We start from the raw sequence: 21,065 nt of genomic DNA, 5'->3' as shown, positions 1-21,065 counted from the left end.
CAGTTTCATGCTATCATGCTATTTATGTTATAACAGGCTAAATATTAAAAGCAAACTAAAGTACATGTTTTTCTATGTGTAAGTTTGTAAGATCTTGCTGTCATTCTGTTATACAGTGATTCTATTTTAAATATTTAAGGTCACATAAATTGTGGAGAAGAATCTAATTTAGCTAATTGTAGAGCAAAGCAAGTTTCCCCAATCAACAGTATCCTCTTATTTTTTTAGTCTTGGACTGGATGAAGGAAGAGAATAAATAACATTATCCAACTCAGGTTTATATTAAGAATAAGCCAGTTCCCTGTGGTCCTTAAATATGTTTTCCTAACATTTTCTATAATATATAATATGAAGGAAAGCTTGGTAAATGAATAAGATATAGTATTAAGTTTAAAAAACTAGGAGAAATTTTAAATGCAGAGTTTGGAGAGACAGAGTCATCAGTACAGATATTTTTGAGATGCTTTTGGTAAATAGCTGTTTTACTTCTAATGAATAATTAAATACAAAACACTGCTTTTCATTCTATTTGGGCATCCTAACAGTTTATCACAGCTGAAGAAGTTCAGTACCTAAGATATTCTCCCCATTGTCAAAGAAACTTCCACTTTCAGCTATTAGTGCATAAAACATTAGGTGACTTTTTCCATTCCATGATTTAAGAGATCAATAAAGACACCCTGCATTAGACATTTCTTGACAGGCAAAGAACAGCTATTCTAAAAATACTGCATTTGGGCCTTTGATCATTCTAGAAAGTCATTAACCAAACAACTTTATTTATTGATTATTGTTATTTAAACACCTTATGCAGTGTGATTGGTGGGTGCTAAGAAAGTCAAAAATAATTTAGTGATTGGACTTGTCATTTTCATAGCATAGATTTATAGCCCCACCATAAAGAAATGTTGCTGAAAGTAGAACAACCTTCTAATTTCTTTTGATGACTGAAAAATTAGAAGAGAATTTGCTAAAGATCCTGAACTTAATGTTCCTGAATTTTGACTAAGAGGCACATGAATAATTACATCGTGAGAAAAACTCATGAGTATTTTTGAGTGCCTGATTTGATTCCCTGCTACTGCCCCATCTTTGTGATTTGACTAAAGTTTCAATGTCTTTAACTGTAGAGTAGCACTGTCTAATGGAACTTTCTACAGTGATGGCAATGTTCTGTATCTTTGTTTTCCAATATGGTGGCCATCATCTACATGTGGCAAGTAAATTCTTGAAATCAAGATTTAAAAGAATCAACTATATTTGGCAATTGAGAGGTCATTCTTAACATTTGACAGAGAGGTTCTATGGAGTTGATGGGGGGGGACCAGCTTATTCTGGTGGGTTGAGGAGTAAAATGGGAGATGAAAACGTGGGACTGGAGTGTACTGGGTAGGAAAGGAGATTGAGAGTGCAGTGTAGTAGATGACTAAACAGAAGATGGACATGACAGAGCTCTGCCCCCAAATCATTGACCTAGTAGTTATGTGGAAAAAAAAAAAAATGATGGAGGAGGAAGAAAGCTAGAGTTGTGTTCAGTTTTTATTGAGAAAAATGAGCGGTTGCTCACGCCTGTAATCCCAGCACTTTGGGAGGCCAAGGCAGATGGATCACCTGAGGTCAGGAGTTCGAGACCAGCCTGGCCAACATGATGAAACCCTGTCTCTACTAAAAATACAAAAATTAGCTGGGCATGGTGACAGGCGCCTGTAATCCCAGCTACTTGGGAGGGTGAGGCATGAGAATCACTTGAACACAGGAGACGGAGGTTGCAGTGAGCCAGGATCGTGCCGTTGCACTCCAGCCTGGGCAACAACAGTGAAACTCCGTCTCAAAAAAAAAAAAAGAAGTTAAACTGAGATTCACTAACATTTAGTAAAGGCAAGTGATAAAGTGAGAATTAATTCCAGCTCCCTAGGAAGAATGGGAATGTTTATTGTCTTTGATGGCACAACTGTCACCCAGGTGCCAAAGAAATGGTTAGATAGTTATAAGGTTTGAAACATTTTGTTTTTCCCTGAAAAGCTATAAGAATCTGTACTACTATAAAAATAAGTTATCTTATAATTTCCTTTAATAAGAAATTTTATGTCCATCATACCAAGATTGATTTGTCAAAAAAAAAAATGTATTCTTGAATTTCTCTTTAATCACTTCTTAAAGCTAATTTTAGGTTACAAATTCTGAAACACTGAAATGTAATTTCAAAATATACAATCTGTATTTATATGTAATGATACCAAACAAAAATCAAACATGGCTGAAATCATAGCATTTGGAAACTGGATACATATTCATTAAACTGCTTCATTTGATGGGTGAGTACCAGGAAGCCTACAAAGAATATATGACTTAGCCAAGTTTGCCCCACCATGATCCAAACCCAGTTCTGCAGACTCCAAGTCCCCTAGTGTTTGGACAAAAGGCTGGCTGAATGATGTACTAGGATATTTTTGGCATCCCTATGTATTATAGAAAAAGATAAAATAAGAAAATTTCTAACAGCATGCCTCACTGGGGACAGTAAATCCTTTCCTTTCCATTTCCCAATTAGTGCCATTTCCCCTTTGACACATTTTCACTATTTTTCTTGTGCTTCCCATAATTTTGGTTCATTTTTCAAAAATGTTTGGCAATTATCCTATATGCTAGGAAATTTGGCTCAAAAAGATGTTCTTATGTACTCAACACCTTCTTTAAAAATGTCTAACTTCCCTATAATTCTTCAAAAGGACTCCTCTCTTACTGAAGATACAGAAAATAGCATATTGGAGGTGTAGAGGAAGAACAGTGGTCTTTAGGATTTAATTTACCAAAACATTTCAGTATTCAAACACTGAAATCCAGTTGTCAGGATTACCTAGAGATAGTAGCTATGCACACTATGGGATATTCATATGCTTTCTGTTTCTGCAAAGAAACCAGGTCCTCTATTCTACATGGGCTGAAGTTGTGGGTTGGTAAGATAGGACCTGGAAAACCTGGTAATGTTCTCACACAAAGATGGCCAAAGATTTTTTCTTAAGGGCCAGGTAACTCCTCAAACAGTAAAAGTCAGAATGGTATCACATATCTCGCTCATGCCATACTAGTCCATTTCTGGAAATAATAACGCTTTCTCTAAATGAAGTCATTTGTATTCTCAGCCATGCTCTGTTGTGTGCACTGAGTAATTTCTTGAGAGCAATATTTCCTGTGGCATGTTGCCAAGACTGGCTTTATTTGTTTTTCATTAGGCTTTTCATTATCATGCTGCTGAATACCTGGATCATTCTGCTTCCTCTGAGATGGCTGGTGTTGCTTAAGCATAGGAATGACACTATGAGTCGGTGGAATGCTTTTGTCCAGTGAATGCCCATTTTAAATCCCTAGCTGTGGTGCCATTCCAGCGGCTTTAATCCTTCTAAGAACAGCCAGTTATCCATTTATAGCATAGTCTGATATTATTAAGTTGTTTACATGCATCTATTCTGTCCCTGTCCAGGGAAAGACATTAGTCTCACTTTGCACCCCACTAGGGCTGTTCCTCCTCCTTTATTATGGCAGGAAAAGGCATCAAGTTCCACTCACTGCCCAAGCCTTGAATCAGTGCGTATTCCACATTTCTCCATCATTCCACATTTCTCCATCATTCCACATGTTCAGTCTCCAAGTCAAACTTCCTGATAGTTTTCAAATCCACCTGCTTCTTTTTGCTCCTGTGACTACTACGTTAGTCTATGCCCACATCGCCTCTAGAAAACAACCACAGTGGTCTCCATGCCCCAGAATCATCCTTTCCACTTCATTCTCCTTTGCTTTGAGTGTCTAATGGTACTCATCACTCTAAATAAATGGATATTCTCTCATTTCTATTCTTGCGTTTTTGTGTTACACATAAGTAGGACAGAGTTTGATTTGTCAAAAAAAAATAGTGATCTGAATTCTTGAACTTCTATAGACACCTCAATTTAAAGAGAAACTCTGTCTTACAAACCATGAAAGATTAAAATCTAGGGATAAAATGAGCAATATGTAAACTTCTGCATTCAAATATTAATCACAGGTTTAAAATAACCATTGAAATCTGAGAATTTTAGGACTGAACTGGTCCTTGGACATTGTGGGCTTAAATTTATCATTTTATAGGTAGGGAAACTGAGGCCCAGCCCCAGAAATCAAAATAATCTTTCTAAATTTGGAATCTCAGCATGTAACTCTTTTTCTTAAAAGCTGTCCATGGCTTCCCATTATGGTCAGGATGAAGTCTGAAGCCCTCAGCATGGCATGCAATATCTGTATAGTCTGCCCTCTGCTTACTTGTCCAGCCTTACCATTTGCTCCTCTCTCCATATTATCCCAGAACATGATGCTTCCAAGTATACTACATTCCTTCTTACTCACAGGTCTTGGCACATAATTTCCCCATTGTCCTCCCTCTTTTAGGTGCTGTGCCTTAACCACCCATTTTTCCTATATCTGATTAGGTGTCCTTTTCTCTGAAAAATTATCCTGGATTCCCTCTGGACTCCTAAGCAAGTGTCACCATCATAGCACAGTCTCAGCATCCTACCTAACTGCCTTTGAACAGTCCCTTTCCATCACAGGACTGGAAGGAATAAAGGCAGTTGTGGGCAGGGCCCTGCATCTTATTGATTATTCAATCTTCATATCGTGATCTGGTGTCTGGAATTCAATAATTTTTTAACTTTTATTTTATGTTCAAGAGTACACGTGTAGTTTGTTACATATGTAAACTTGTGTCATGGGGCTTTGTTGTACAGATTATTTCATCACCCAGGTATTAAGCCTAGTACTGATGAGTTATTTTTCCTGATCCTCTCCCTCCTCCAACCTCCACCCTCCAACAGGCACTAGCGTGTATCTTTCCCCTCTGCGTCCATGTGTTCTCATCGTTTAGCTCTCACTTATAAGCGAGAACGTGTGGTGTTTGGTTTTCTGTTCCTGCATTAGTTTGCTAAGGATAATGACCTCCAGCTCCATCCATGTCCCTGCAAAGGACATGATCTCATTCTTTTCTATGGCTGCACAGTATTCCATGGTGTATATGTACCACATTTTCTTCATCTAGTCTATCATTGATGGGCATTTAGGTTGATTCTATGTGTTTGCTATTGTGACTCAGTATTTTGAAATTAAGTATTAACTCTCACTTTTAACCTGCCTAATATATGTCTATTTTTCTATCAGCCTTCCTCACAAAATCCGTCATCAAGGGGGGAAAAATGACTCATTAACATCAATGTGTAAGTCACTGATAATCCTAAATGGCAACTCTTACTAGAAGCATTCACATTTTTACAGAAACAAAGTTTTAAGTCACACGAATGAATCTCCAATGCAGATAACCCAACGTGGATGTAAGCCACAACAGATATTTGTGAGGGGAGGGGAGCTTTCTCCTAGCCTTCACATCAGTAACGAGGTGACCGACTCTGCCCTCACCCTCACGGAAGAATGACTCTATGTCTTTGTTCATAAAAATCAGGTCACTCATTGGTTTTCTCTGTATTAAATAAATCCTTGTTATTTATCCACAGTATAAATGCTTGATTTAACCTGTAATGTTTCTGTTTTGTTTCAGGGAAGCAATGTTATGGAAGATCAGGATTTGTTGGAAATTGGAATCCTTAATTCCGGGCACCGACAAAGAATTCTACAGGCAATCCAGCTCCTTCCAAAGGTGAGCAATACTTTTATTGCCCTAGTCCTGTGTATGGTTCCCAGTGATTTTTGAGTCCAGGCATGCGAGGAGTATTGTTATTTGGTACAATATTTCTACATATTGATGCAACCTCAAGAGCAGATCTTCTTAGGTCCAACTGCACATTCAGACTTACGAGACTACTATGGGCCACATTGGCTTGAGGTTTTATTGTTTTTTTGTTTTGAGACAAGGTCTCTCTCTGTCACCCAGTCTGGAGTGCAATGGTATGATCTAGGCTCACTGCAAATTCCACCTCCTGGATTCAAGCAATTCTCCTGCTTCATCCTCCTGAGTAGCTGGGGTTACGGGTGCACACCACCATGCCTGGCTAATTTATTTTTGTGTGTGTATTTTTAGTAGAGATGGGATTTCGCCATGTTGGCCAGGCTGGTCTTGAACTCCTGACTTCAGGTGATCCACCCACCTCAGCCTTCCAGACTTCTGGGATTATAGGCATGAGCACTTAGCTTGAGATTTACCTAGAAAAATGTGATACAGAAAACACTGCTGGCCACCAGGGAAGTTTCAGATTTTCTCTTCAGTGAGAGTCCTAATATCAGTACAAATATCAGTTCTGGCCCCCCAGGTGGCAGCTCAGGTTCAAGAAGACTAGATTCATATTGGGTGGGTGCAGGAATGGCCCTGGCTTAAAAGCCTCCTGCCCCATAAGAGGCGATATCTCCTGTAACAACTCCATAGACTTATCCTCCATGGTCCCTACAAGGGACCTAATTACAAGAGTCATTACTCAGGGAAATCCAAAGTATCACATCCCCATCATGTAGTTATAGTTCATGTATAGGCCCTCCTAGTCCAGATGCAATTTACCAACCAGGCATCATTTTTACTGTAAGCAGTGTGTTACCTAGCAACATAGTTGACCTCCTGTTTCCAGATAAGGTGTCAAAGTAGCCTAAGGGAAGAGGCAAAATCTGAGCATGAATCTTTCAGGTATGTGGGATTTTAATTGATAAGGAAAGGAGAATGCATTTCAGATCTATGGCCATACCAACCTGAACGTGCCCGATCTCATCTGATCTCGGAAACTAAGCAGGTTCGGGTCTGGTTAGTACTTGGATGGGAAAAGGCATTGCAGGAGGCCCCAGGAACCATATAAAAACAAATATGGTTCAGGCAACAAATTGCTGGAAGTATGAGGGAAATGGACATTTAAAATCCAATGGGATTTGTACAACAATGCAAATGTACTTCATGCCACTGAAATATACACCTAAAAATGGTGATGATGGTAAGTTTTATGTTATGTGTATTTCATAACATATTCACACAATTCAAAAAATAATTTTAATAAGAGGAAGAAAATTCAAGGTGATTAAAACAATTGAGGAGTGTGTAGTCAGAGATAAAGCAGAAAAAGTAGGTTGGGTCAGTGTGTGTCAGGCTGAGGAATTTGAAATTTATTCTGTAGGCACTGGGGAATGGACATGGCTGGATTACTTTAGGCCAGTTAATTCTGGAGGCAGTGTACAAGTGGGATTAGAAGGAGGGAAAGTTGAACTTGGGTCATCTGTTTGCAAAAAGACTGTGGGGCAGATTGGAGGCAGGTGGCTGATGAACTGTAATAGATACACCTGGATATTTGAGCTTGTCCTAGGTTTTGTACTCTCTTATCCTCTTGTTCTTTCTAGAGAGGCTATACTTTCTCCCTCCCAGAGTGGGAAAAGTAAATATTAACCACTATTTCTAAGGAAATTATCTGATGAAATTTCCCAACTGACAGTGAATTGAATTTCTACTGATAGACACTTACTCCTTTTGCAAATTCACTGAGCCAAATATACAAAAGAGTTTAATCACATAATTTTCTACACTAAATGGAAAAGAATAAAACATCCTTAGAACCAATTCTGGAAGTAATTCCTATGAGCATATTGTTCACCTCTCTGCTTGTGTATGTTTACTTAAAATATTACCTTCTCAGCAAGTTTTATTCTCACTTTCAGCAATGCCTTCCATACTGCTGTATCTCTAGCACCTAGCACAGTGCCTGGTTCATAAAAATAGATAAGCACTCAATAAATCAATGAATGACTACTTGCTTTGTCACATGCTGCCATTCATTTAAAGTTCAACTCAGATATTATCATATCGCTTCCTTTGTGCAACTTCCTTCAAAATGGAACCACCCCTTACCGTCTAAGTAATTATCAACCTAGTCCTCACCAACCACCTCTATCTAGATGGACTACCACAGTGCATTCTAGTCTGTCATCCTTGGTTAGACTACATGAATCAAGTTCTCATTGGTCTCCTCTATCCTGGACTATTCACAGATGGTTAACCTCTGTCCAGGTTACCTTCTTACCCCTCTATAATTGAATTTCTATACAGTATCTGGAATGATCCTTCTAAAATATAAATCAGGTCATGCTATACCCTGCTTCAGTTCTCCAGTGAATTTCCTTCCCACTAAGAATAAAGTCTTTATCCTGTCCTACAAAGGTCCCACTACCTAGAAAGCCCTTCCTTCAGAATTTCATACACTTGCTCCTATACATTGTCAAATCTCTATTCGAATGTGACATCTTCACAGGGGCCTTCATGAGCTAAAATTCACATCCTTCCCTTACCATCACTGTTCTTGCTATTGCTCTGCTTTATTTTTCTTCATGCCACTTAATGTGATCTGAAGTTATATTATTTATTTGCTTTTTTTCTTCATTATTTTCCATCTCACCCTCAGGAAGCAAGGTCCATAAGGTCAGGGACCTTGACTGTCTTATTCTCTTTTATATATATCCAGCCTCTAGAATAGCACCTGTCACATAGTAGGTACTCAAGAAATACTTGTGGTATGAGAAAATACACTGACCCTCCCTTTCCTCTGAGATTTTATGGCCCTGTGCTTGCTCCTATCTCAAGGTACTAATAACATTCAGCCACTTCTATGCTATAAACATCCTGAGGGCAGAGACAGTGCAACATCCTTGAATTTCCCATGATGCTTAACCCAATACATGGACATTCTTTTAAGAATGAATGAGTGAGTGATTGAGTGAATGAATATTTTCCTCACATGTCATTCAAATGTATATTTTTAATCAGAGCACCTCAATTTTAAGATTATATCTATAATCCTGTACACACCACTTGATAATGCAAAACAAGAGAAACTGAACCTAGAATTATTTAGAGAATAAATGAAGTGTTTATTTCTAATACAGAATATCATTCTCATTAGAGAAAATATAATAGAAACAATACAAAATTAAGCTTCTATCGAGAGGCTGATGCAGAAGAGCTTACTCTGCACACAAATTAGTAGAGAGTATATAAAAACATCCAGACGCACATTGAGCAGCAAAAACAGAATGTTATAATGCCACAAATTGATGCTTTGCCTTCTTAGGTAATGAGCCCAATCTTCAGATGGTTAATAGTGTCATTTTATTGCCAGCACATTCATCTGCATTCACTTTAACTTTGCACTGCCAGAAAACGGACAAAATGTCTCTTCATTTTGTTTATACAATTTCAGTCTTCAGAATATTTGTATTCTTCATCTGTCATGAGAAGAAATATTCCATGATTGCTACCTGGGATCCTTTAATTAACATATTGTGTTGTGGAATTAGTGAGATTGTTCCTAAACAGAGAAAAGGTGCTTTGCTCAGTACAATCTTGATGTGTTAGCACACTTCAAAGCATATTTTTCATGCTTTTATTGGTATTTGTTGTGTCAAGCTTCAAAGAAAAAAGTTTATTCCTTTTGTAAGAATAGCTATTCTGTAATATGTCTTTTTAATACTGAAATATTCACCAATGCAAAGATATACATCTTCTCAACTACATTTAATACATTCAACCCATAGAATGCATCTTTCTTGCTGTCTTTTGCTATGCTTGACCTTTTGTAAAGCTTAATTATCCATTTTCACCCAGAGTCTACTTCCCTCACCAACCCCAACTCTGCCTTTTCTCAGCTCTAAAAGCTTTCCTGGACTTCTTGAAGATCAAATTTCACCTTTTCCCCTTTTTGTGAAAGGAAACAAACCCAAAGTTCCACAAGAAAATGGCTTTTTTTCTACCATCCTAGAAATGTTAAGGTTATTGTGCTTTTTCTGTCTCTTTGGACACAGGGATATTACCTGATTACTTATTTTCAACATATAACTTAGTTTTTTCCAGATAAGAATTGTATATGGCCAAGTCTTTGGATAATCCTCTAATACATTTTCCTTTTTAAAAGGGCATAAACGCTTTTGTCCTTTGATAATATAACACCTGAAGGTCAGGCATTCAAAGGATTTTCATTTTAAAGGTTTGCAGGACTTTGTATCAAGGCTCATATTGCATCTGCTCTCTTCATATCCCTCAACCTGAGTTGACAGTATATTTCAGCACATGAGCAACTTTTATATTGTATGCTCATGCTGTTTTTCAGTATTTCCTCTTCTAATGCTTTCCAATTTTATAATACCTTTTGGAATTACTTAGTAGTTGTCTACACTCAATGTCTCCCCGTTTCCTTTCCTCCACTAATCCCTCAAGGGCTTGAGTTGTCTCTGCTGCGACCCCCTACAACCAGTGCTAAGTTCACCAGTAAGCAGAAGAGCAGAAATTCCATAAGCCCTTTGTTATCTCCACCCTACTTTTGACTTCAGCAGACTCTGATACTATTGACAATTATTGTTATCAACCAAACTGGGTTCATTTGCCTGCACACAATTGTGGCCAAACACTGAAGCGCTGGATTTTGTAGAGAGAAAGGTTTATTGCAAGGCGGCCAAGCAAGGAGGCAGGAATCCAGCTCAGATCCGTCGCCCTGTACCAGCCTTAAAGCGGTATATTTAAGGGAGAGATTCTGGGGGCGGGGCTTCCCGGTTGGTTGGTGATTGGCAGAAACGAATGGGAAGTTTGGAAAGTCCGTTGAGCATGCGCAGTTGTCCCTTCGTGCTTTTCCATGGATTGCCTGTGCAAATTCATGGGGAACCGGTCTGAAACATGACGTGGAAATTCAGGCTGTGACATCAAAACGTCACCCCCCAGGGGAGCAAGTCTATTCTGTGCTATGCTGACTCCAGTCAGCCTTATTGGTTCCAGCCAGTTTCAGCCAGTCAGCCAGTTTTGTTGCAAGCAGAGAGAATTATAACAAGCTGTTTCTTCATCTGTCTTCTTGCAAGGCAAGCTCAAGGATTCTTGTTAACCCCATGGGGCAAATTTTCTCTATTAACATTGTCTTCTTTCGGCTTCCATGATACCTAGTTACTCTCTGCATCTGTGCTGTTGTCTCTCTGCCTACTCATTCTCCTCAGTTAAATCCTGGAGTTCCTCAAAACTCAAACCCAAAAATATTTGATGACTAGTAAATATTGTTATCACAGGACTCTTGATCTTAGTGCAATGTCTGGTATTCACTTTTGTTCATTGCTACTGTTACTTTACTACATAATGAACACCTGAATTTTAGTGGCCCTTTACTTCTGAGTTCTGCTCAGTTTAACCAATATTTATTGGAGCTACATATATTTAATTATTTTTTTCACTGAATGGCACTGACCACCTCTGAATGAATGGATTAAATTACCCCCTTTTCTATCCTCAGTTTGAGGCTTTGGCTAAAAAAAAATTTGCTGTTATTCCAGTAGAAGATTTATATTCTGTATTGTTAAAGAACAAGTTACCCCAAATTTTAGTGGCATATAACAACATTTATTATCTCCCAATTTCTGTGGGTCAGGAATCCAGGTACAATGTTGAGTGGGTCCTCTGTCTCTGGATCTTTCAGACAGCTACAGCTGTCTCAAGACTCAAGTCAAGAGGATCTACTTCCTAACTCACTCACATTGTTGTAGGCAGGATTCAGGCTTTTAGGGATTTTCGGACTGAGGCCTCAGTGCCTCACACACTGTTGGCTGAGGCCTCCCTTAGTTCCTTGTCACCGCATAGAGCATCTCACAACATGCAGCTAGCTTCAACAGAACGAGCAAGTGAGAAGACAAGAAAGTGCTAGCAAGATGGAAGTCACAGTCTTTTGCTACCTAATCACAGAAGTGACATCCCATCTTTTTGCCATCTTCTATTCATTACAATCAAGTCACCAGATTCAGTTCATACACAATAGAGGTGTTTACACAGGGGCGTGAATACCAGGAGGTGGGGACCATGGGGTAGGGTGGGCAGGGTGGGGCCCATCTTAGAAGTCGGCCAGGTACATTTTATAATGATCTGCTTTACAGCCTAGTTTCCATTGTCCACATTTGTAGTTAAAATGGAATAATCCATCAAAAACTACAAGGGAAAAAACACCCTTTATTTCCTTGGGCCATCTTCCTGGGACTATATTGTTCACAGTCAGATGATTTAAGAGCTACCTTTGCTACTGCCACGCAAAAAAGAGGCACATGTCTCTTGTCTGTAGAGTTAGGTATAATGTAGCATGATATAAGATAATACGGAAGTTAGGGACACTAGAGATTTGCAGATTGTACATAATCACTTCATAACCTGAACATCACTGATCTAAGTGATATACACAAATCAGTAATCCAATAAAACAGCACAGTTTCTTAAAATGTATTTATTCTTCATTGTTGCCTCATTACTGAAAAGAGTATTTTACCATATATATTAGGTCAGTGAGTCTACTAAACTCTATTGGACAAAACTTTAAGAATGTTAGCAAATAAAACAGGTTCTAATAAACTAACATAGCTAGAAAGTTACAAGTGGTCATTTAATTTTAGGCCTGAACAAAGAAAATAGATCAAAGCAACAGTTGACCGCCTCAAAATGGTATGAGCAGAGATTGTAGGGATTGAAAACTCAAACACTTTTAAAGAAAAGATAATATGGAGTGGTGGAAACTGTGGCACACTGGAGAGCAGAAGTCCTGCCCCTCCTCACCCCCAAAAAAAACTGTGGGTTTCTTTCATAAACACTTTGTTAACAAAACAAAGCATGGGGGGCCAGATTTGGTTATAGCTGTCACTGTGCTACCCCTATGTCATAGATGAAGAGAATCACTCTAGAAATAAGTCTTAATATGATGAGATCACAGGTTATGTTAGCCTTTGAAAGGAGTATTAGGAATGTGACATTCTTTTAAAGAAGTTACATCTGAATTTTAAGGACCTTGAAAGAACTAGAGTCTTTAAGAGAACAGAGACATTCTATGAAGATAATTTTAAGGACCTTGAAAGAACTAGCATCTTCAAGAGAACGGAGTCATTCTCTTAAAGATGCTAGTGCTCTCAAAGTCCTTAACATTCAGATGTTTGTTAATTCTAGTCTTGATGGTTGACGCAGATGTGTGTAAGCTTTAGCGGAAAAGTGTACAACCAATGCTGTTTCTTTAAAAGTCTAGAAAGGAAGGTTCAGTCTTATTTCCCTGTCACTTAGAAAAATGATAGAAACTTGTTCTTATTTCTTCTGCTGTTTTTCAGAAGGGCAATGACAAAATATAGCCCACAGGCACAGATGCTCTCATGGTACCTTTTGACAGGGTGACTTCTTTTCATTCTCCCATCCCATCACTCACTCTCCATCTACCCTCATTCTTTTCACTTGCATTTCTTTTTATTCTTTTTATTGCATGTCTTAAACTCACTGCCACCCAGTGTTGGCCTACCACCCAGTGGACATCAGTTAAAGATACACGGTCAAAGAGAATCTCACACCCACATACGTGCACTGTTAGCATGGAGGTCCTAACCTAAAGTAAATACGTGACGGGACCCAGTCTCACTGAGGGCATAGAATATTCTATTTCCTATAGGTCCAGTCCTTAGTAAGACAGGCTGTGGTATTCCCAGGGTTCTTACAAGCTTCACTCTGTTCTGAAAATGTCTTGTGGGGTTTTTTGTTTTGTTTTGTTTTGTTTTTTGTATTTTTGTTTTTTGTTTTTTGTTTTTTTTGCTGGGGGTGCAAAACAGATATGCTCAGTGCTCAGAAGTTGGCAGACTTTTTCTGTAAAAAGCCATATCATAAATATTTTATGCTCTGCCGGCCATATGTCCTATATTGTGGTTGGTTACTCAACCCTGTTGCAGAGTGAAAATAGCCATAGATGATTCAGAAATGAATGAGTGTGGCCATGTTCCAAATAACTTTATTTACAAAAACAGGCAATAGACCAGGCTTAGACTGTAGGCATAGTTTACTGACCCATAACTTATCAATAAATATCCAGCTAGATTAAGAACTTTTCCATACTTCTGAGAATCTTCTAAACAGGGAAGAACTCAGATCAGAAATATAGCCTACTTTATCAAACTAGTGAAAGGCCCCAGGATAACCCAAGCCTCCTGACGTCATCCCAGAGAAATGTGTAAAATTAACAGGGATGACATTAGCTATATGTCTTTTAGAAAAGGAGTCAGCCCCTTTGGCTGTCTTCATGGGACTATATGCTATTCAGTGTTCAGCACTTATTTCAATCAATAAACAGGTGTTTATTGAATATGCTATACTCACAGATGTGACCCCAAAACTGTTATTCTTACAGAGTTCTGTTTCCGTGCCACAATACTCTCTTTACTTTCCTTACTTTTTCTAATATTGTTTCATTAGCTGCTTATGCTTCGTCTATCTCATACATTGATATTCCCTAAAATTCAGCCTTAATTCTCTCATCTTCTTCCTTCCCTTACCCTCCTGAGGTGCCTTCATTTGCCTGCATAGCTTCTGCTATCACCTTCATATGAGCAACTCTCAACCCTCGTCTGGGTTTGGAGCTCTTTCTGCCTTCAGAACGCCTACATCTGAACACAGCTGAAGTCCATTTCTTTTAAAAAAAAAACGCAGCCTCTATTCTATTATATTTATCTTTATTCATTCATTCTGAAAATAACTGTGGGTGCCTACTATATACTAGGCATTTCCCTTGGTACTAGGGTTACAGTAATGAGTAATATAAATGAAGCCCTTGCCCTCACAAAATGTGTATTCTAATGAGAAAGATTGATTTTTATAGAGAGATACCTTTGAAATGATATTTCATTATATATACATGCTATATTGTATAACATTAACATGTTATATTCCTATTATATCATAACCTATTACATACAATATAATATTTTATAATACAAATTTATAGTATATATAATATAAAACATATTATATATACTATAATACATTTTTTGTTGTATATCATATATGTTATACAATAATAGATATAATAATATATATAATGTTATATAATTATATACAATAGACAAATGTCATTAAAAGACACAAGATGCTGATAATATACTCAGGAGGAGCAGATGACTTGCTGAAAGACTGTAAAAGATCACCTTTTTAAAAAAGAAATTGTTGGTGCCATTGGATGAGAAAGGAAGAAAGAGTAATCGATGTTAAGGTCAAAAACCTAAGTTATTTGGGCTATATAAATGTTGAAGTGACAGCAAGTCATTCAGATCCCTTTTATTATTCCTTAGCCTGGCACACAGTATGATCAGGGTAATGAACCTAGCCACCGTAACAAACAGCTCCAAATTCTCAGTGGTATCACACTGTTAAATTTATTTCTCACACATGCTAAGTCCAGCGTGGGTCAGGCAGCTCTCCTCCAACCAGTAATTCAGGGACCCTGGCTTCTTCCGTCATGGACCCTTCCATCCTGCAGTTCTTTGTGGGCTGCCATGACAGCAGGGTAGAGAGGAACATAGAAGATCACTTGGGATGTTCTATTGCCAGGACAGGAAATGCATCACTTACTTTAAACCACATTTGATTCACCAGGATTCAGGTTCATAGCCCTCATTAAACTGCAAATTAGGCCAAGAAATATTATCTCTCTTCCTAGGAATATGTGATAGAATTCCTGAGAATCTAGTCATTCTGTGCCAGAAACATCATCTCCTTCTGTACCTTAACTGTCATCCTTCTTCCCATGGGTAACTCCTATTCATTCCTTAATACTTAAGCCTTGGAGAAATCTTTACAACATCTCCTCTCTGGGATAGATGATTTAACCCTTCTGTGTTCCCATTACACCTCATAAAAACCACCTGTTGACTAATTTGTCTCTTACTCAAGATTAGGATCTTGGCCATGTTCATCTTCCTTTCCTAGGTATGGAGCACACAGATCATGAACACGGTAATGCCCAGTTAATATTTATTAGACTGGACTGAGCCAAACAAAAATGCTGATTAGAGGTCAGTTCTGAATGGGTCAGGTTAGGATGCCCAAAGATATTTCCAAACTGAGTGCCTTTATTTTTAAATGTTTTACAAAGGGATAAGGCATGTCATTCATGCATGTAAGCACGACAGCACTGGCGGCTTGCATTTCCTAGGGTGAGATTCATGCTTCCTGTTTACAAGTGATGACCAATAACTAGTCTGTTCTACGGGGTCACATGAGAGAAGGAATGGCCAATATTCATGAAGCTCTTTGCACCCTTTGAAATGACAAAGCCCCGTATGTACAAAATGCAAAATAGCAATAACTGTATGGGCTGGATAGATTTTTAAACAACTGCTGGACGTGAGAGCGCACAATTCAAACATACTTACCCATGCTCTGCTCCAAGTTTTTTGTGCAGTTTCACAAAGCAAGATGGTTACTACATTGTTCCCAAGCTAAAGAAGCAGAACTTTTTAGTGTTTTTTTTTTTAAGAATTTATCTTGGAATCATTTATTATGTAGACCACAGAGCTGAAATATCACTTTTACTCCTAATCTCCCTCTGATATTTACAGAGAAATAGGGAAGGAATTAGGCAGGAAAATAGGTTCTGATCTATTGCTATCCCCAGCAGGTGTCATCCTTCAACTCTGAGAAGTTCACCACCATTTAATAAAGAAGAGTGGCTCCCTTGGAGTTATCCTGCAATCTGTAGTGAGAGAAATAGGGCTTTAGATATCTGAGCACTTTCCCTTCCTTACATAATTCGTCAAAGAATAATCACAATTTAGAGCTGGGAGGGACCTTTAAATCTCCAGCTGTTCCTCTCACTGGAGTCATTTCACAGGTGAGGAAACTAAGTCCCAGTCCTATTAATTGACTTGCCCCAAGGAAGATTGCTCCTTAGTAACTGAACTGGAACTAAATCCCAGATATCTGTGCTCATGACAATTGTCTCCTGAGTGAATACTGTGCTATATCAGAGACCCAAGGCTGTGAGTTGCTTGTGTGTTTGTGAAAGAAACTGAAAAGGGACAGGAAATGAAAGAACCAGTTGACTAAAAGCAAGAACAGGGATCATTTATAAAATCAGACTTCCTTTTACATTTCAGGCTTAAAAGGCCGTTTTTGCAGCCTCCAAGGACCACTGAACTCCCTTCCCAAGGCTAGAAGGAAGAGTTGAAGCAGGAATCCAAGAGCTCTAGAAATACAGGAAAAAGACAAATATGAAAAAGAAGAAAAGCAGATATAGGCCATGTGAGCTGTCCAGCAGCCACCGGGGTCATTCACTTATTTATCCTTGAAGGTAGCCTGAGAGAAGCTTCACTGATAGCATACTGTGCTGTTTCAATAAGTAAAATAATCTTAATTTATTTTCCTTCTTAATCTGGGTAGAGAGGAAGGAAAAATAGGCAAGATGGAAGGTCATTCTCTAAGAGAAAGTGAAGATACATCTTTAGAGCATTAAACTCCAGGGAAATGACATTTTTATGGGATTAATCTAGGAAGCAGCATAATGGAATGGTTGGGAACATGGTCAGACTATCCGAGTTTGAATCTTGGCTGCATTCTTTGCCTAATTGTCTGACCATGGGCAAGTTTCTAAATCTTTCTGTGCCTGGTTCCTCACCTTTAGAATGGATATAATGATTTCACCTTCTCTATAGAATTAAATGGGTCAATATTTGTAAAGCACATAAAGTGGAGTTTTCCAAAGCATATGTGGTATATTAGTGTCTATTTATTTATTTATTTATTTTATTATTATTATACTTTAAGCTTTAGAAACATGTGCACAATGTGCAGGTTAGTTACATATGTATACGTGTGCCATGCTGGTGTGCTGCGCCCATTAACTCGTCATTTAGCATTAGGTATATCTCCTAAAGCTATCCCTCTCCCCTCCCCGCACCCCACAACAGTCCCCAGAGTGTGATGTTCCCCTTCCTGTGTCCATGTGTTCTCATTGTTCAATTCCCACCTATGAGTGAGAATGTGCAGTGTTTGGTTTTTTGTTCTTGCCATAGTTTACTGAGAATGATGATTTCCAATTTCATCCATGTCCCTACAAAGGACATGATCTCATCATTTTTTATGGCTGCATAGTATTCCATGGTGTATACATTCCACATTTTCTTGAGCCAGTCTATCATTGTTGGACATTTGGGTTGGTTCCAAGTCTTTGCTATTGTGAACAGTGCCGCAATAAACATACGTGTGCATGTGTCTTTATAGCAGCATGATTTGTAGTCCTTTGGGTATATACCCAGTAACGGGATGGCTGGATCAAATGGTATTTCTAGTTCTAGATCCTTGAGGAATCGCCACACTGACTTCCACAATGGTTGAACTAGTTTACAGTCCCATCAACAGTGTAAAAGTGTTCCTATTTCTCCACATCCTCTCCAGCACCTGTTATTTCCTGACTTTTTAATGATTGCCATTCTAACTGGTGTGAGATGGTATCTCATTGTGGTTTTGATTTGCATTTCTCTGATGGCCAGTGATGGTGAGCATTTTTTCATGTGTTTTTTGGCTGCATAAATGTCTTCTTTTGAGAAGTGTCTGTTCACATCCTTTGCCCACTTTTTGATGGGGTTGTTTGTTTTTTTCTTGTAAATTTGTTGGAGTTCATTGTAGATTCTGGATATTAGCCCTTTGTCAGATGAGTAGGTTGCGAAAATTTTCTCCCATTTTGTAGGTTGCCTGTTCACTCTGATGGTAGTTTCTTTTGCTGTGCAGAAGCTCTTTAGTTTAATGAGATCCCGTTTGTCAATTCTGGCTTTTCTTGCCATTGCTTTTGGTGTTTTAGACATGAAGTCCTTGCCCATGCCTACAGAATTGGAAAAAACTACTTTAAAGTTCATATGGAACCAAAAAAGAGCCCGCATCGCCAAGTCAATCCTAAGCCAAAAGAACAAAGCTGGAAGCATCACGCTACCTGACTTCAAACTATACTACAGGGCTACAGTAACCAAAACAGCATGGTACTGGTACCAAAACAGAGATAAAGATCAATGGAACAGAACAGAGCCCTCAGAAATAACGCCACATATCTACAACTATCTGATCTTTGACAAACCTGAGAAAAACAAGCAATGGGGAAAGGATTCCCTATTTAATCAATGGTGCTGGGAAAACTGGCTAGCCATATGTAGAAAGCTGAAACTGGATCCCTTCCTTACACCTTATACAAAAATTAATCCAAGATGGATTAAAGACTTAAACGTTAGACCTAAAACCATAAAAACCCTAGAAGAAAACCTAGGCATTACCATTCAGGACATATTAGTGTCTATTAAATACACTTTTAAAAAGAATGTTTGAAGCTGAACCAAGAAAAGAGGTAGGGTTCATTTGGCCTATTAATTGTATTGAAAATTACTACTCCAGGCATAAACAGTAAGCAAAATGTATCTCCTTTTATTTATTCATTCAATAGATATTTTTAAACCACTTACTGCATGCCAGGCACTGTACTAGCTATTGAGAATTTGGTGTTAGGAAGCAAGACCTACAAGGTCACTGTCCTCATGCAGCTTAAATTCTAGTGAGGGACCCAGAAAAAAAGAAGTAAAACTATATAATTTCAGGTAATGATAAATGCTGTGGAGAACTATTAAGCAAGAAATGGACAGAAAATGATGGGAATCTGTGAATGCTGTTTTAGGTGGATAAACTAGAATTCATACTGAGGCAGCTTAACAGAGGTTCTTAACCACCCCACTGTATTGTCTAAACGCTGTACTTCAAAGCACCCTAAGGATACTAAGGGGATAATGAGATGAGTAAGCTAAATAATCCACTTAAGGCATCTGTAAGGAACTTGCAATCTTGCAGGGGCTCAAAAAATAACTCTCTTGAGCTTTTAGTTAAATCTAATTCAATCCAGGTTTAGCCACCTACTGCTTGTGTCACCTTGGCCAAGTTACTTAAATTCTGTAATCCCAGTGTCCTTATCTATAAAACAATAGATAATAGTGGAACTTATCACATTAGGTCATTGTGAGATATAAATACAAAAATGCATATGAAGTTTCTGACATTTAGAGGAACTCAATATTAGTTATGACCACTTGCATTTGTTCGATAAATTCTCCCTAAATTAACAAAAATCAATACATTTTTGATGTTGCTTTTGCCTGGAGCCAAGAAGTAACAGAAGAGAACTCAATTACTGACATAAGAGAGTCTGATTAAAAAATGCCCGTGACTGCATTGCATAGTGAACATTCTACTGTCAGCTAGTGGATTTCTCACAGTGCAGATTATTCATCTTCTAGATAAGAAACTGGCAAAACTTTCCAATTTGATTGTCATCTACTAAACTGATAATTTTGAAATATACTTAAAGATTATTGTTTAGTCCATCAGAAGCTAGAAGAGAAGGTGTTTAAAGTCATAACTCATGCCTCCCTATTTAAGAGATTAAATGGGCAGAGCACGGTGGCTCATGCCTGTAATCCCAGCACTTTGAGAGGCCGAGGCAGGCAGATCACGAGGTCCGGAGTTCAAGACCACCCTGGCCAATATGGTGAAACCCCGTCTCTACTAAAAATAGCGAAAGTAGCCTGGCATGGTGGCACGCACCTTAGTTTCAGCTACTTGGGAGCCTGAGGCGGGAGAATCACTTGAACCTGGGAGGTGGAGCTTGCAGTGAGCCAAGATACTGCCACTGCACTCCAGCCTGGGCAACAGAGTGGGACTCCATCTCAAAAAAAAAAAAAAAAGAGAGAGAGAGATTAAATGAATAAGCCTAATACAGAGAGATCTTCCTGTCTGCATCTCTTAGAAGCAAGGACTTGATGTAAATATACATAGCATAGAATGGAATGGAAGTGAACTGAGAAGCTGAGCAGTCAGATCTTGACAGTGTAGTTCCATTTAGTTGCTAAAGGCATTGTGATTTCATAGAAAAGCAGAACTGTGTGCATTTACACAAAAACTGTAAAACAGCATATTCACCATTTTGAATAAAGCATTGTCACCTGCTTTTACCATGCAATTGAAATAAGTGCTAACTTAATTGTTGAATAGAATTTGGCTATATTTCTTATTTTCCATCAGTGGCATTCAAGTGAGATATTTCTGTTCAAGTTATGTTTGCAAATGAATTGAGCATTTACTTATGTCCCAAGACACAGTGCAAGGAGAAAAATAAGATGAAATTATACAGTATCTGCCTTCAAGAAGATTTTAGTCTAGCAAAGGAAGTCAGACCAATATGCAAGTGATCTTAATATAGTACAAGTCAGAACATGAA

At 38.3% G+C, this 21,065-nt stretch overlaps 1 protein-coding gene across 12 annotated transcripts in view; it reads left to right on the top strand.

The window, feature by feature from the left end:
- The window catches only part of ANKS1B (ankyrin repeat and sterile alpha motif domain containing 1B), a 1,280,047-nt gene that overhangs the window by 920,213 nt on the left and 338,769 nt on the right, over positions 1–21,065 (top strand). For all 12 annotated transcript variants that reach the window (XM_054442265.2, XM_054442272.2, XM_054442268.2 and 9 more), the window contains one exon: positions 5,582–5,680. In XM_054442265.2, coding sequence (XP_054298240.1) covers positions 5,582–5,680 — 99 coding nt within the window. The remainder of the gene's footprint in view (positions 1–5,581; positions 5,681–21,065) is intronic.

Source organism: Pongo pygmaeus, chromosome 10 (assembly GCF_028885625.2).
Source record: "Pongo pygmaeus isolate AG05252 chromosome 10, NHGRI_mPonPyg2-v2.0_pri, whole genome shotgun sequence".
NCBI classification, from domain to species: domain Eukaryota; kingdom Metazoa; phylum Chordata; class Mammalia; order Primates; family Hominidae; genus Pongo; species Pongo pygmaeus.
Note: the sequence above shows the minus strand (reverse complement) of the source record. Positions and strands in the feature narration are given on the sequence as shown.